The sequence below is a fragment of the Phalangium opilio genome, unplaced genomic scaffold (assembly GCF_054372755.1).
Source record: "Phalangium opilio isolate 3A_F unplaced genomic scaffold, DU_Popi_V2 ptg000246l_1, whole genome shotgun sequence".
In the NCBI taxonomy this organism is placed as follows: Eukaryota; Metazoa; Arthropoda; class Arachnida; order Opiliones; family Phalangiidae; genus Phalangium; species Phalangium opilio.
Window position 1 is genome coordinate 4,898,163 of NW_028324225.1, and position 17,673 is coordinate 4,915,835.

At 36.1% G+C, this 17,673-nt stretch overlaps 1 protein-coding gene across 1 annotated transcript; it reads left to right on the forward strand.

Moving 5' to 3' along the window:
• The first annotated feature begins 265 nt into the window (after nt 1-265).
• LOC149611585 (uncharacterized) lies at nt 266-1,936 on the forward strand. Its single transcript, XM_089858548.1, has 3 exons — nt 266-289; nt 384-670; nt 1,702-1,936. Exons 1-3 carry the CDS (start codon nt 266-268, stop codon nt 1,934-1,936), a joined length of 546 nt encoding a protein of 181 aa, XP_089714674.1.
• Nucleotides 1,937-17,673: the final 15,737 nt, after the last annotated feature.

The window sequence follows — 17,673 nt, forward strand, 5'->3', positions numbered from 1 at the left end:
TGCTGTAAAGGTACGCCGTGTTTTCGAGAACCGCTGTATCGGTAACTGTTGTAACGGTTAAACTGCCATTTCGGGAAACCGCTATTTAGGGAACTGCTGTTATGAGGACCGCTATTATGAAATCCGCTCATACGGGAACCGCTCATGTGAGGACTTCCCGATTAAGAGTGATGATAGTCATTTTTTTAAAGCGACAGATAATGAAATCTATACTTGATGCAAGGCGGAGCAGTTCAAAATAGTTGAACTGAAAATCATTGACGCGATGGGTAACGAGGTTCTAAAGAAAGTAGAATCCCACGAAGGAATTGATTGCATGACACGTGTTTACGAACATCTTTATCTCTGCCGAAGTAATTAATGGTTTTCATTTTATATTTTAGAGAAATGATTCTGCGTATTCAGCTTTGTCGAAAAAAGGAGTGGAAACATTTCAATTCCTTAATGATCCCAATGTTATAAAACGATTGGCGTATGGCAGAGCTGCTATTATTGAACAAACACAAATGTTTTGGGACTCAGGTCGAGGACATTTGACTCAACTAAAGAAACAACTGGAAGATCAACAAAGACGGATTTATGTGGGAAAGAAAAGTTACGAGTCTACATTCGGCCACATGTTTTTCAACAAAAATATTCCTCGAAAAATCTTGGAAAATATCGACTACACGTAAATATATCTCTATCCTTATAGAAATAATGAGATTTCGATGAGTCTTTGCTTCATAGTAGTGCATTTAAGTTCAGAGTTATTTAACATGGATAAGCTCCATTTAGAGCTTTACATTACGAAACCTTTTTCCGAAAATTACTTAACCTCCCATCATAGACCTTCGTCAACGTCTCAATGTTTTAACTTATTGGGCTCACTATTTTACGTAGCCGCAACAGTAATAATAAAATAGTTCAGTTCACCGTATATTTTCTGGTTACTGGCTTGCTCATTCCATTCAAGAGTTACTTAATCATGGATCTCTGCTATGATGTAACTTTTACGCCTCACTAGTGAGCCTAAGTAGCGCAGAACTATAGTGCAACGAGAATTTTAGAATTTAATTTTTAGAAGCTAACAATTTGAGGTGAATACTTGTAAATTTTGGAGAATCGTATATTTACACGTTAAGGTTGCTTCGCAAACAAGCTCAAAGCTGAGCAGAAAAAATCAGTTCGTGCAACACATTCCGCATTGTGGCTGATACCGGTTTTCAAAGCTGAAATCCAAAGCTGCAGTTGAAGCAAATTAAGAAGTTTGGAATAAGTGCCTTTTGGCATACAAAGATAATCTTGCTGTGGAAATAAAAATTATTTAAAAAATCTGCTTTGCGAAACGTTCGGCGCGAAGATGAAACAGGTTTCTGAAACTGAAGCTGTTTTCCGAAAAGCACCGAGGTCTAAAAACAGTTTCAGCTTCATCTTTAGGCTTTTGTGGCAAATTTGTGCTCCTAGCGAAGCTTCTTTTACACATTAAAGCGGCGACAGTTAGCTTAGCCGTAGTAGCAAGATAATTTTATATTTTAATGATTAGAAGTCAATAGTTTGAGATGAATACTTTTAAATTTTGTAGTATCCTAAAATTACACGATACACATTGAAGGAGCAACAGTTAGCTTATCCAGTATTCTACCTAGAGTGATTTGGCGTATCCCATTCCCTTATTCAAACGAAGATATTTTCATTATTAAATCTTTGTTTTGCCCACAGTGTCGCAAGAATATTTGAAACTAGTCTACTTTCCACACATTTCTTTAATGCTAAATTTAAAGCTGAAAATTACCTGCTCGAGTCTGACAGTTTGATATTGGACGAACCCATGGACTTGATCTTTCTCTGTTCCGTGTTTCGAGTCTTTGTTGTTGGAAACACTTTGGCTGCATTGGCTTTCATCTTTGAAGTGGTACTGTATGTAGTGAAATTTTGCACGACCGTTCTAAAATAGGTACATAGCTATTTAAGTCTTATTTAAATTTATAATGGGAATAAATACAGCAATTTATTTTCTACTACAGGGTCATAAATTTCAGAAGAAATTTTACGTAAAATCGTTCTTATCAATCTTTGATAGATTTTTATGATCTTCAAGATCGACTCACATTTATTTAAAAGATATTCAGCTTTGATAGAATTAAATAAATTGCGTTCAACTATCGAAAATTATGCTCCTACATTAATGGTAACAAAAACCTACTAATTTTCGACAACATAATGCCGTGCCTAAATTTCGGGCTGCAACTAGTGCAACCAAGGATTTTTTTGCAATTAAATAAACCGTAAAAAGTTAATTTATTTACTTTTCATTCATTTTAAACCACTAAAAGATATAATTTGACCCATTATGTAATATTGTATCAGTCCGTGACCACGTTTTTAGTACCATCGCGGAAAAGGAATTTTATACTCGTTAATTACAAACGAATAAGTGATCCTGATGTAGGCCCCTAATAGTTTTTTACGGGATTTTAAATTTCCGTGGATAACCTACGGGGCTGTTTTGTTGGAATACCACTCCAATAGGAAAGTAAATTCTCTATTGAATAAAGCCAATTTACTTTAAAAAATATCCATTAAATACTTGAATAAAAACCAACGGCCAGGCGCGACGGAACAAGCCTAATATTGTGGCTGTCACTTTTTCTATGAAATATTTTTTTTTGTTCAACCGTCGAAAAATTGTCTTACTGAACATATAAAGATATATTGTCACATCCGCCATTTTTATCAAATCTCGCGCTAAATTCCATTCGACACGGAACTTCCCACGGGAACTTTGTTAACAAGAAGGCGGGTTTTTACGCGATTGCTTTGCTGAATTCAAATTATCTATAAAATCTCAAACTAAATTAAATTTTAAACTCACTCCGAGTTTTTTCCTGTAGTAGAAAAATCATTTAAAAAAACAACTTTATGACCCTCCCCCTCTCTTTAACGTACGCTTTTAAAAATAGTTGTATTTTCTGTGGATGTTGACCTTCATTAAATGCTCAATGGAAATATATTGGACCTATAATTATCAACACTAAATTTTCCTACTAGTACTACGGACTTAAGTAACTATAATCGTTGCTATTAGCATTTTCCAGAAGCATATAATACTTCTCTTCGATTATCCCCTTCTACATAACCATTATACTAAAGGGAGGGTGAAGTGAAAAATCAAGTGATTTTTTATCGATTCTTCTTCTATTTGTAAGACCAGACTGCACAGGAAATATCTCCGAATGATTTTAAAATTCAAATTGTATGTTCCGATTTGAAGAATAATTTGAAGTATCCCCCTCCGACCAATCGCGTAACTTCCTGCCTTTTTATTAATAAAATTCTTGTGGCACTCTCCGTGTCGAATGAAATTTATCGCGAGATTTGATAAAATTTGCGCGCGATGTGACAATCGTGGCGCGAGACATGGAGCTTGCCACGAGAATTTTGTGAACAAAAACTCAGGGCGTTACGCGATTGGTCGGAGGGGGATACTTAAAATTATTCTTAAAATAGGAACCTAATTTGAATTTTAAAATAATTCGGAGGTATTTCCTGAATGTATCCCTTTGCTGACTGGTCTTATAATTAGAAGAAGAATCGATAAAAAAAATCACTTGATTTTCCACTTCACCCTCCCTTTAAGGACAATTATAAACTTGTAAGAAAGCACAGGACTTTAAGATAGTTCTTTAAAATCTTTAAAACCTTTTGTAGATGTTAAGTAATTGATCAATGTTAATAATTTTAAAAATAAAAAAGTTATATATATATATATATATATATATATATATACACCTTGTAGAAACTTTCCCGCGCCGTGTAATATATGACAAGCCTTCCTACATCCCAGAATATGGTCAACCCCATCTGCGTATGATTACCATCTATACCGTGGCACAGGGAACAAGCCGTGACTGAATAAGCTCATAAAGTAGCGGATTCTAGCTCTAGTATCAAAACCTAACGTTTCAATCGCCAGCATCCTGTACTACTTTCTCTAAACCTATGACGCAAAGAAGCTCTTCCCTGATTGGTTAGTTCGTGAAGGGGATTAAGTGGTGGGAAGCATGTTTCACAGTTTACATGTCGTCTACAGCCTAAGGCGGCGAATTGTTAATGAAGTGTACTTTTTATTTTTATACCTATTTACTTTTGGTATTAATAGTTAATAATAACTGCAAAAGTCTGCAATATTGCAAAAAAATTGCAGTAAATATGTTCTTAATATAATTAGACAAAATAAGTTCTTAATATAATTAGACAAAATATGTTATTAATATAAATAGACAAAATATGTTATTAATATAGTTAGACAAAATATGTTCTTAATATAATTAGACAAAATATGTTCTTAATATAATTAGACAAAATATGTTCTTAATATAATTAGACAAAATATGTTCTTAATATAATTAGACAAAATATGTTATTAATATAAATAGACAAAATATGTTATTAATATAGTTAGACAAAATATGTTCTTAATATAATTAGACAAAATATGTTCTTAATATAATTAGACAAAATATGTTCTTAATATAATTAGACAAAATATGTTCTTAATATAATTAGACAAAATATGTTATTAATATAAATAGACAAAATATGTTATTAATATAGTTAGACAAAATATGTTCTTAATATAATTAGACAAAATATGTTCTTAATATAATTAGACAAAATATGTTCTTAATATAATTAGACAAAATATGTTCTTAATATAATTAGACAAAATATGTTATTAATATAAATAGACAAAATATGTTATTAATATAGTTAGACAAAATATGTTCTTAATATAATTAGACAAAATATGTTCTTAATATAATTAGACAAAATATGTTCTTAATATAATTAGACAAAATATCACGAGCGTCACTATCTAATTTGACGAACACTAGAAATTAAGCGTCAATTATATGAAAGGCTTTCATTGTAAAGTGTTGAAATTTGTGTTAAACGGCTAATAAAAATGCATTGATGTGATCATTATTTTTGGGCTCTACGTTATTCGTGATGTTTCCCGAGAGTAAAGAAATTCTAATTTTCCCTGAATTTTGTGTGTCAGTACGCTTTGGCTTAAATTGCTAAAAATTATAGCAATATAATAGTCTCATTTCAAGAGCATTTGATATGGAATACTTTCATTATTACGCCAGTTAACATTGTTGCCTCAATACGCCGCAGCATTCCCTTAACTTCGCTTTGCCGAACGCAGCTTCATTCATAATCTTAAATGTCCATTTAACAGTGAAAATACTTAAGTTTTCGAATTAAAAAAAAACCAGCCCAAAAAAACCATATCAGTTTCCACGACATCCTGCTGATAGTAGTAGGGTTTTGAGAGTCCTGGGCCACAAAGGCGATGGAAAAGCGGTGGAATTACGGTGAAATAGCGGTGAAAATTTCGTCCATGTTAAATTCCATAGAAATTTAACATGGTTGAGAGTTCTAGGCCAAAAAGTGGTGAAAACCGTCATAATATGCAAAATCATCAAGAGAGGTAATGTGAAATCCACAAGGTAGTTTTGAATTATATCTATCATGCAAAATCTTTTTTTGCGAAGAATATTCCATAATCATCAATAAATCATTTTGTTTTAACACTTTTGATATCATGTCATCCGATATTAGAATATCAAATGGCACAACTGATTGCTCTGGATTGCTTTAAATTTTTAGCCAAATGTCATAAATTCCTGGTATTTTGCTCAACTGCGTTAATTGAAGAAAAAGTAATTTACAAGAATGGCAAAAATATTAAGATGTTTGTTGTTTCAACTTCAAAAGTACTATTTAATATTATTTTTGTGAATCATTTTAAGACATTACTTTTGAATGACAATTTCAACGATTGTAACAATATTTTTGATATTTACTTATATTGGTCAAAAGTCCCCTATTTTATTATTGATGAAAACAAACCATAATGGTTTAAAGATAGTTGAATAGCTATTCAAAACCCTTTACAATTTCAATGGCTGGATTTCCCTAAAGCTGGGTACCCTCGCGTAGATGCGACCCGTAACGAATTCTTAAGAAGATTTCAAAGGAGGATTGTTGGCCCCGTACGAAGGTCTCCAGGCCCAAAAACATTAAGGTTGACCCGAAACGACCTAAAGGTAAACAACCTCGGGTCAAGGGTTCTCTTTCTTTTCAAAAAGAATATCAGAGAACATCTTGGAAAAAGAAAGGGTTGAGTAGATCGAGACCAGGACTAGTCCGAAGCGGACGCGCGCTTACAACTTCGCGCTCGCTAAGTTTTGATAGAGATGGCAAATCTCTGCCCATGTTAAATAAATTCTACCTAAAACTCAACCTAAAGACTAAGGGATAACCCTCGTGCGGAGAAACTCAAGTTGATCCCGACTAACGCGCGCGTGTTCATGACCGTTTTGAAAGAAAGGAATATGTGCACGCCTTCCTCAGCAACGTTCCGTTCATGTACATCGTGCACCAGGTCGCTAAGATAAGTGAAAACGTTACGAACTTAAATTTTAAGGGTATCCAGCCAAATCCCCCTTAGTAGTAAGTCATTTCAATAACATGTTATTAATTACTGTTAATATTTTAACAGTACGCCTCAAATTGAAAAAGAAACGCGCATATTCAAATAGAAGATGGTGGGTTCATCCTATATGGAAAAATCGAAAATCAGAAGGCCAATTGGTGAGTTTCTTGAGTGGGTCAGTACATTGATGTGCCCACGTCTAGATGGAATGATAACGAAAATAAGGTTTGAAATTTAGTGATGAAACAGTTTCATTTAATTAATTTTTAAAATAAGCTGAAGGATATGCGAAAGACTGACGCATCAAGTTTGCCAATTTCACAAGGATTTACCCATCCACCTTTGATATGCTATTGTCTCTCGTGGCGGAAAAGCTTAAGATTCGTTGTCTAGGACGAAATGATCTGATCTCCTCATCTGAAAGACTGGCATTAACATTACGGTGATTGCTAAAACTTGCCATTGCCTATCGAGAGTATAAATGTTTCTATTTACTCCCCCCGATCAACAATGGGTAGATCATTTTCTGTAGACTAAATATGGTCGTTTTAACTACAGTGTTCTTCAGCTCACTTAAAATTCAAATTGTATTTACTCATACCTAAACCTTATCGTATTTTGGCAGCTTTCTCGCTACGGGTAATTCACTCCCTTGTATGGCATACGCGTTTAGGGTTGGTGTGTCCACCGCGTATCAGATAATTAAAAAAACTTGCGAAGTTATCTGGGATGTTCTGCAACCTATATATATGCCGGTGAGTAAAAAATGCTTGGCCGATTATTGCCGTCCAAATACCCGATATAGGAGAGAATGTTTTGGATAGACTTTAAAGCGTCTATGCAATACGAAAGTAAATGAAACTTCCCCTTCTGCTGCGGTGCTGTAAACGGCAAACATGTGCGAATCCAACAGCCATCCAATTCCGGTTCTACTTATTACAATTACAAGGTGAACATTACCAACTTCACTTGATACTTCTCGTCCGCCTTACTATAATTGAACATATAGGGCTTTAATTCCATCGTCCTAATGGAGGTTGTGGATGCCAATTATAAGTTTTTGACGGTTGACATTGGCGTTTACGGGTCAACTTCCAACGGAGGAGTGTTCAAATCATCGGATTTCGGAAAAGCCATTTCTGAAGGAAAAGTTAATTTTCCAGAATACAAAAATTTGCCAGGAACCAATTTTAAAGTTCCTCATGTCCTCGTTGGAGACGAAGCCTTTCAACTTCTCCCCTGCTTCTTACGCCTATACGCTGCTAAAGAACTGAACTCTCAAAAGAGTGTGTTTAACTATAGGCTAAGTAGGGCAAAGTGCGCATCAGAATTTGAGAAAATACACTTATTTAAGGCATTATTAGTATAACCAATAGTTATGTTTAGGCGATGTAGCGAAAATGCCTTTGGATTATTGTCTGCTAGATGGAGGGTTTTCACAAAGACACTCGTGATGAAACCTAAAAACGCCGATCTTGTAGTCAAAGCGACAGTAGTTCTACACAATTTTTTTGAAAGAGGAAGAAAAATCCGCCAAAAAGTCCTACAAAGGAGAGTAAGAATTCAATGTGGTTCTTCAAGATTCGCGTTTGCTTGGCTCCAATGGTGAAAGAGTACCTTTTAAGTGCTCCTTAATTTGGATTTGACGTATTAGATAAAAGCAGCCCAGAATCAAAATTAGCAGTTACTATTATGCAATGGGTAGTTATAAGGGTTCACACTGTGAAGAGCGATGGTTCACTTGTGGAAACCACCAAACCTCAAGCATTTTGCGGCTCGGTAAAAGAAAATAACGTAAATGAAGGTAAGAAAATACGGCACTTTAAAAGTGATGAACTGTATACGATGAACAGACTAGGTGGTGGTGCGCTTAGTGAAATCTGGCGTGTAAACAAAGGCATCATGCAAAATAAAAGTAAAATTGTTAAAGGAAAAAAACCATACTCCAAAAAACAACGCGATAACGCTCATCAAATGTACAAAATTTCTCTGACACTCCGAAATATGGATCAATTTCCTGAAGATATTCCACCAGCTCTCATAAATATCAATAAAGGAGGACTACTCATTCCCCATGTGGACCTTATTCCATTTGTAACTAAAATAAGCCAAAGTGTGGTTAACGAGTACAAAAAGTGGGCCAACAGTACTAGATCATTATCTGCAATAAGTAGGATTTAAAGTTCATTTTAACAATATCTTAACCACGTATTAACAAATAATTTGTTTATAATTCTTAGCAAAAACAATGGATCTCGTAAGAAATAGCGAAGAAATCAAACTTTTATTTTTCGACGGTTTGAAGACAATTCCAGCGTTAGATAAATATATATTTTCTCAAGAGCACTTAGAACAGTTCCGCTGTGTCTACCAAAGGAAAATTGCCTATGCCAAGATTGCTGATTTAATTCGAGCACAAATAAGGAAAAGAAATGAAAGGAGAGGAAAACGGGGAGTAGGCGGCCAAAATTTAAGGTGTATTCTCTTCGCTTTACCGACTAAAGGATCAAAGAAAAAAGGCGTTTGTAACTCGAAAAATATTGTTAAGAAGAATTTAAAAATGCCAAAAATTGACCAATCTCTTGATATTAAGTCTAAGGTTGTCAAACCCACTTCTAAAAATGCTCCAAAAAAGCCAAAAATTACGAAAACTGAAGATAAGAGTCTCGAAATTGACCAACCCATTAATAAAGATCCCAAAATTACTTCTAAAGTTCCACCAACAAAGGAAAACATAGTCAAAACTCCCACTAAAAATCGTCCAAAGAACAGGAAAGCCAAAGCTGTTAACTCAACGAGTCAAAGCATGCCAAAGCAACCAAAAATGCCAAAGAATTACCTAAGAAGAGGAAAGCCAAGCGATTTGGAATGTGGTCAGAGTTACCCAAAGAAATGGTTATGTCAGAGCTAACCGAAGAAATGGTTATTTTATGGCTTTGGCTGCTTTGGCAGTATAAAATTTTTTCGTTCGTTATTGAAGGGAGAGAATTGTGGTGAGGTGAAATTTTTCGTTCGTGGATTTTAAAAGTATGATGATTATAATAGTATGTTTAAGCATTGCACTTAATTGTACAGGTAAGGTTAAGCTTTGTGAATTGTGGTTTACGTTTCCTCGATATATTTAAAGCTAGAGTGAGAGGATTTTAGTATTGCCTTAATTTAAATGGAAGGTTTAAAACTCCCTTTAAAATTCCGGGCACCCGTGGACAATAAGGGTTTCACGCCTTCAATCATCCCGCTCCCCGATTTCATAATTCAAAGAAATCGAGGGGAATTTTTAAAACGCAATCGCAAGTAAATACCGACGTTATATTTAGAATGGTGTTTATTACTTTCGTCTCTTGACAGCACGTACATGGAGACTTAGCATTACGCGTGCTGACAACCGATATTGTAACAGAGTATTTACAGAATTAGCTGTCGCTCGAGATAGTTAGTTGCCTATCCTGTAGAGTGAAAACAAATTTCCTCACGCGCATTTTATACATGGTATATCCCTCAGAAAAGCTATAAAAATTGTTTTTCAGAAATGAAGTATTGATCTAAACAATTGATTTGTTTTATTTTTTTTTGGTGTTTTTGCTAATTTCCACTTGAAGCCATCTGTCTCACCTTCACTAGCTTCTCCGTGACCATTGCGATTTACTTAACGATAACATCGAAAAACATGTTGAGGGAAGCTTGTGGTTATTTTTCTTACCCAAAGCTTTCCTTTACGAGAGTTCTTTGCGCTTTACAAATTTGTTTTCAAAGCGTTTGGTAGAAAAACATCGATACGGTTACAATCATTTACCCTATTTGTTGAAATTCTAAGGATTTTTGGTGAAATTTTCTATTTAAATAGATACACTCCTCTGATTATTTGATTTTTTTGCGCATTTTAATTAAATTTATTCATAGTTTTAAATTTTCCCCAACGTGTATAATTAGGGGTTGCCAATTTAGCAATATTAAAGATAGCGCGTCGAGGGTTGATTCACTCCAATTTTCCAAGCGTTTATTATTTTAGGGACCAATTTCAATGTATTAAGCAATTAGTACTTTCATTAATTTTTTATCTCTTTTTTCAATGTAGAAGTGCCATCTACAATTTTAACACATTTTAAGCTCGAATATTTAAACTACTACCCTAACATGATCAAATCAATAAGAAACCCAGAAATGCATTTAAAAATCCAAAATAGATTCGAAATATTGAAAATCACTATGAAATAAACTACGAAGACAAAATCACTTCGAAAACAAGAAATCAATCTCGAAATTCACTTCTTATTTTCAAAATAACCTTGGATTTCTCAATCATTCTCGAAATCAAACTCGAAATTTCAAATCAAATCAAGATTTTGAAATCCTGTAAAAACATTTCCATACGTCCGACCCCTCGGAATAACCAATCATTGACAAGCGACATTATGAATCATTCCTCTGCCTGTACCTGCCTTTATATGAGGGGCTGGCTACTGGCTAGTTGAAAATTTTCCAACACTTTTGGTTATTTTCTGTCAGTTTTAACATAAAAGTGGAATTTGTACATGAATGATTAATGTAATCACGAAATATATAATTACTACTGTTATTCGCTACATTAGAAGAACGTCATAGCATAAAGCGTTCTTGATTGAAGACTTTGAAGTGCGATTTATAATAATGTGTGTTTGTGTTTTGTGTGTGGTGGTTGAACACATTAATATATATTTATATTTTTTCAACTGTTACATAATAAGTCACGTGCACATAGAGGGCGCGCATGTGCACCCGAGTGATCTTGTAGAGTAACATAGATTGTACTATTTCATTCGAGCTTTGGCTTAGCCGCAATAAACATCTTTTAACTACTGTTACTTGAAGTCTCGCTCATTACATAGTTCAAGACATAACATGGTGTCAGAAGCGGGTTCGTTTTCCCTGTAAGTCGCGCAATAAAAGAATACAATTTATAAGTTAAAACAACCGGAAAAAGTGGTGAAAAATAGCACCACTAAGAAATTTACTGATAACATCATCGGAATTTCTCTGGGATTCTAATTCTCAGCAATGCTTTAATCACCTTAAGGAAGACATCACAAAAATTCCAGTTCTAAGGTTTTACGACCCGAATAAAGAAACTACTATCTCGGTTGACGCCAGTCACTTTGATATAGGGGCGGTACTTCTTCAGGACGGGCAACCTATTGAGTATGCTTCAACCACTCTAACCGAAACCCAACAACGCTATGCGCAAATCGAGAAGGAGTTGCTGGCCATAGTATATGCTGTGGAACACTTTAATTACTATGAGGTAGGAAATAAGATCACAGTTGAGACAGATCATAATCCACTACTTGGTATCATAAAGAAGCCCATCACCTCTTTATCATCCCGCCTGCAACGAATGGTACTTCGCTTAGCTCGTTATAATCTAACACTTCGATACGTCCCAGGATCTCAGATGTATATCGCTGATGCCTTATCGCGCTCACCTGCAAAAACCAATGAAATAAATAAGGAACTTCCAGAAGGCCCAATGGCTGCGCTACACTCCATGACAGTATTGTCTGAAAACAAATCGCACCAATTCCGGCAAAGTATCCTCAAAGATGAAGACATGCAGAAACTGCAACATTATATTCGTTATGGGTGGCCAAAATATGCGTCGAAGGTGGCAACCGGATTATCATATTTTTGGCCAATAAAAGGAAAGCTTCATGAAGACGAAAGCTTATAATACCGAGGGGAACGATTATTGGTACCGCTGGCGTTGCGCCCAACAATTATCAATCAGCTCCATGGAGCGCACCCAGGAATTAATGCTTGTCTTCGGAAAGCTAGAACTCACGTCTATTGGCCAGGAATGACCGAAGAAATAACTAAAGCGATCCAAAGATGCAGCACATGTCTCAATAGATCCAAAGCGAGTACGTACAGAGTAACAATGCCACATGAAATACCTAGTCTCCCTTGGGAAACAGTTGGAGTAGATCTGTTTCATAATCAAGGAAGACCTGCCTTACTATGCGTGGACTATCATTCAAAATTTGTGGAGGTGGACGAATTAAAGTCAACGGACGCCAAAGCAGTCATAAATGCGCTTAAACCGCATTTTGCAAGACATGGAATACCTCAAAACATCATCAGTGATAACGGTCCTCCATTCAGCTCACGCGAGTTCGCTGACTTTCTCTCACAATGGGGTATAAATCACAAGACCTCAAGCCCTGGTTTTCCCCAGTCTAACGGGATGGCAGAAAGACATATTCAAACGGTCAAAAACTTACTAATGAAGGACGCACAAACGGGGGTCGATTCACAGTATAGCCTTCTACAATATCGAGCCACGCCTCTACAAGATCTTCCTGCGCCTTCCGAGATGCTGATGGGGAGGATGATTCGCACGCCAGAAACAACAACCAGGGCAGCACTAAAACCTCGTTTTCCTGTAAATCAAACGTGGCAAGCGTTACAGGAACGTAGAACACGAATGTTAAAAGATGCCCAGAAGCAAAAAGGACAAAATTCGTCTTTTCAAGTAGGCGATTGGGTCAGATTTTACGTCAGTCCACGAAACTGGAAATTAGCAAGAGTTATCAGCCATACGAGAGAAGCTGATTCCTATATTATTAGCACACCTGAAGGTGCTCAATATCGACGAAACCAACTGCATCTCAAACCAACGGCGGAAATAATTACTCAAGATGATGTCCGAAATGAAATACCTAGGAAACTAGAAGCACCAGCCGGGAACACACCTATTATACCGACAAGCCGTGGTCACGTCAAATGGAACATAGGACAAGGGACAAATCTTACACCGAAGTCAGTTCAGACGCAACAATTACCAACAACGCCACATGTAAGAACACGCTATGGGAGACAAGTGAAAATACCGAATAGATAGCAATAGATACCAAACATTTTAGAGAGAAAATCCTTACTTATTTATATGTGTTGTGTAATTTAGGTTCAAGTGTAATATTAATAATCGACAGTTTGTTTAAGCCTAGTTTAAGTTGAAAAAAAAAGAAAGGGAACATGTTACATAATAAGTCACGTGTACATAGAGGGCACGCATGTGCACCCGAGTTATCTTGTAGAGTAACATAGATTGTACTATTTCATTCGAGCTTTGGCTTAGCCGCAATAAACATCTTTTAACTACTGTTACTTGAAGTCTCGCTCATTACATAGTTCAAGGCATAACATTAACTAGGTAGCACAAGAAAGTATTGTACCCCAATCTTAGGGCCATATAGAGTTAGAAAACATGAGTACATATTTAGTTATAACATGAAGAGATTTATATAAGAAGACCTAAGTCGCGAAATTTTACGCTTCTACTCTTACGCCGGTGTCAGTGGACAAGTAAGCCCCACCCCTTTCATGCCCGTCATTGCTCTGCGCTTTTATATTGGATCCCGTGGGGATAGGTCATGCAGACGCAAATGACGTATTCCTACTCTAGAAAAAAACAAACTTCTAGCAAAGAAATTAGAAAATGGAGGCTGCCCTCCGGCCCGCGGTTCTGAAACGGTACGACGGTTGTTACCTCTCCGAGTGACGTATGTCACGTGAGAGGTATTACATCGGCCGTGTCTGTCTGTGTGTGTGTGTGTCTGTCTGTCAGACCCCACGTGACCGCGTTCGCAGTTTACAAATCGGAGCAAACAAATACCCGATTTCCGGAACGCGTTCGCGGTTCACGGAAATTTGGTCATTCATCTACCAACACCAGTCTTTACTAACTGGCTTCTAAGGACCACAATCTGCTAGTCTTTGTCCATCCCACATGGACACTAGTCTGTACGTGCTTGCTTCCAAGCACCACCAACTTCTGTTCTTCGTCAATTCCACATTGCCACCAGCTTCTATGCACCACCATCTTCTGTTCTTCGTCAATTCCACATTGACACCAGCTTCAATGCACCACCATCTTCAGGTCTTTTTTGTCCATTCCACATGGACGCCAGTCAGTACATTCTGGCTTCTTTTCCTCCGTCATCGTTTGGTTTCAAGATATACGCGGCGATCGGCTAGGGTTACGAGAAACGTCTAGCCTCCCAATGGCAGGGCTTCCACCATCGGTTCACGCAAATGCGTTTTTATCTATTATTTGGTTTTAAGATATACGCGGCGATCGGCTAGGGTTACGAGAAACGTCTAGCTTCCCAATGGCAGGGCTTCCACCAAAGGTTCACGCGAATGCGTTTTTATCTATTATTGTAATGGAATCGAAACGTATATATACCCCAAAATTTGAAAAAAGCGGGCAAGAGGGGTACCCTTCACTTTAAACGTCAATATTAGCAAAGTTTCGAAAGATAATAGGAACAACTTTATTTTAAACGATTTAACTATTTTTAAAGTTATTTACTGGCGATTAAAATAATTAAAAATAATTATATTTATTTAAATATTAAAGATAAACCCAAGTACCGAAGTCGTTAAATCATTGCCTCCTATATCTATCAAGGCCCGTGCTTTGCGTTATATTTCGTACATTGTCTCTTATATCTTTTTAGGCCCGTGCATTGCGTTATATTTCCTACATTGCCCCCTGTATCTATCTAGGCCCGTGCATTGCGATATATTTTTGAGAACAACAACCAAAATGGGAAGCTCCTCTCAGAACCATAATAATTTGTTTTCTCTGTTATATGAAATGAAAATATGGATAATATTTTCGGCAATTCGATTTGAATGGCTCTTTCTGATGTATCATTCTCTCAGCACTGTTCATAATGGACAGGAACGTAGAGATTCGAGACACTAGGAATTACGATAGTGTTTCAAATCCTCTGTATTGAGGGCTTAAAGGCTTGGAGTGAGTCGAAAGATAAATACACATCCTATTTTTTAGTTGTACCATGCGTACCACAATGTTGCCAGGCGTTTATTTAAGGATGCTTGGGTACTTGGTACAGACTGTTACGTCTACCAAGTTTCCTAGCATCCAAGAATAAATAGGATTCATAGAAGCCAGTGTTAAGGGCATGTCATGGGTCAAGTCGTTAAATATATCGACGCAGTTAAATAGCTGATGGCATTATTTTATCCACTTTCCCATTGCCTTCGAGTGGAAGTTCAACTTTGGCACGGACGACAGATGGCGCTCTTAAACATCTACCCCCAAAAATCGTTGTTGTCTGCTCGTTTTCCCCTTCCGCGTTTTTTCGTTATAAACTTATGATTTAACGAACTGTTAAGATAAAATTTCATATTTCCTAAGACAGATAAGCTTCTACTCCTTTCATATTACTCCCAGTTAGATTTAATGCTTAAAAAATATATTTTCAATAAAAACACCGCTTCCACTAGTGGATTTATACTCCTTGTTAGATTAGTGTAGGTGTAGAGAGTAATCATTACAAACGCTAAAAAATATATTTTCAAAAATGAAGAACATAGAACATTTATTCTATATCAAAAAATATTTTGGTGGTAAGATTGCTTTAGAAAAATCCAAACGGCTAGATATTGGTAAAAAAAGACATGTGTAAGCTATTTGTAGATGAGATAATTGTTTTACATGTTTTAAATGAGACTAAAACTTCCACTATTGTGTCTAAAAAAGTGTTGGCCATGTATATTTTTTAAATATGACGGAATTGCGGTTGATATGATAGCGCCCTATTTGCGAAAAAAACCTTTTTTTTAACAGTTGAATCATTCTTTGATAGAATTTCGAAGGAAGAAGTTAAGTGTTAGATTTGCTCGATTAATTTTGTTCGGCAAATAATATAATTAAGCCTTACGTATTACTGAAGGAGATTGATTTTGCCAACCTTTGTGAGTATTTAACTGTTTAATAATTATTTTGGTTAAGTGGGAGCCTAGCTTATGTGTGATTGGGTTGTGGCTTCCATGATTTGGGCACATTTGCTTTTTGTGTGGCGAGGTATGATTCAGCTTTGATATGGACAAATGTTACAAATCATACTGGTAGACTAAGAATGCGGTTGAGGTATAGCGAGAGAGTAGAGTTTCCACAGCAATTGAGAGATATTGAAAAGGCTTGAACAATAGACTATTTTAAAATTCAATTCCTGCACTTGCAAAGAATTAAAAAAAGCGATAGATGCATATATTTAGGTTGTTTAAGGGGTAGTGATAGTCATCTCCACTCGGAGAGGTAATATTTTGGCTTTCCCAACTTGTTTTTAATTGCCATGAACAAGTTAGTTAATGGTTTTAAACCTATCTTGATAGATTTTGAAAATGTGTCTCTACGTGAAAATCGTTCTTGCTATAATTATTTCTAAATCAAGTGTACTATACTTATGATTTCGTGAGTTACAAAAACCAAACCAAGGCTTAACGAAAAGGTCAAAGAGATAGACGGTGGAGTGAGATAAAATATTAGTTTCCTCCTCCGTTTCCACCCTCCCCCCACCCTTGAAGAGGGGATTGTCGACTATCACGCGCGCACCGGACGTTTTTTAGGCCTTCTTATATAAATTCCAGCTGATTAGTATCTCGTCTAATTTCCCAGCAAATTTCCTTGGCATTAGCTCTTATGTCACCTGATAAACAGTTGTCTTTATGTTTTTAAAGAAAGAAAGAAAGAGCTCCACGGTTCAAAACATTAACAAGAAAGCCAGTATTTCTTAATTTGATCAAAGGATAGAGCAATAAAATTTAATTACTGGCTTGCTTTATGTCTATGATTTTCAAAAATGTAGGCGGATTAAAAAGAATATTACGTACAACTGTGCAACACAATATCGATTTTTCTGTACACGAGAAATACTTTAATTGCAATGAAAGACTTTAAAATGGAAGATATCATGGATCGTGAAGTGACATATGATTATAATTGCATCTGCCACAACACAATCCATTAATTCTCCACTTAAAATTAGTATAAAACACAGCATGGCTTCACTTGAAATGTCACAGCAATGACAGCATATCCAGCACAAACAGTTCAAGACACACTGATTTTCAAATATCGAAGGAAGAAATAATTAAGGTTTAAGTAATCATCACAGAAACTTCGTTACTTGTTTTAAGAACGTTGCAACTGTGACAATTTAAAAATATCGCTATCTTAAAAGCATAACTTGTACTCTTACTTGATGAACATTTTAAGCGGATGCAACTTCATTCAAAGCCGACTTATATTTGAATTGCATTCAAATTATCCTAAGCAAGGTCGTAAGGAAGAGCTTGCATCTGACCCTGGACTTGTGGAGTTCCCGAAGGCGCCAGTC

Bases quoted from the DNA above. Each gene is read 5' to 3' on its own strand.
- LOC149611585 (XM_089858548.1), top strand. From the start codon at position 266: ATGGGTAACGAGGTTCTAAAGAAA. The intron at 290-383 runs GTAGAATCCCAC...TTTATATTTTAG, and splicing joins GTAACGAGGTTCTAAAGAAA to AGAAATGATTCTGCGTATTC. The intron at 671-1,701 runs GTAAATATATCT...TTTTGCCCACAG, and splicing joins TTGGAAAATATCGACTACAC to TGTCGCAAGAATATTTGAAA.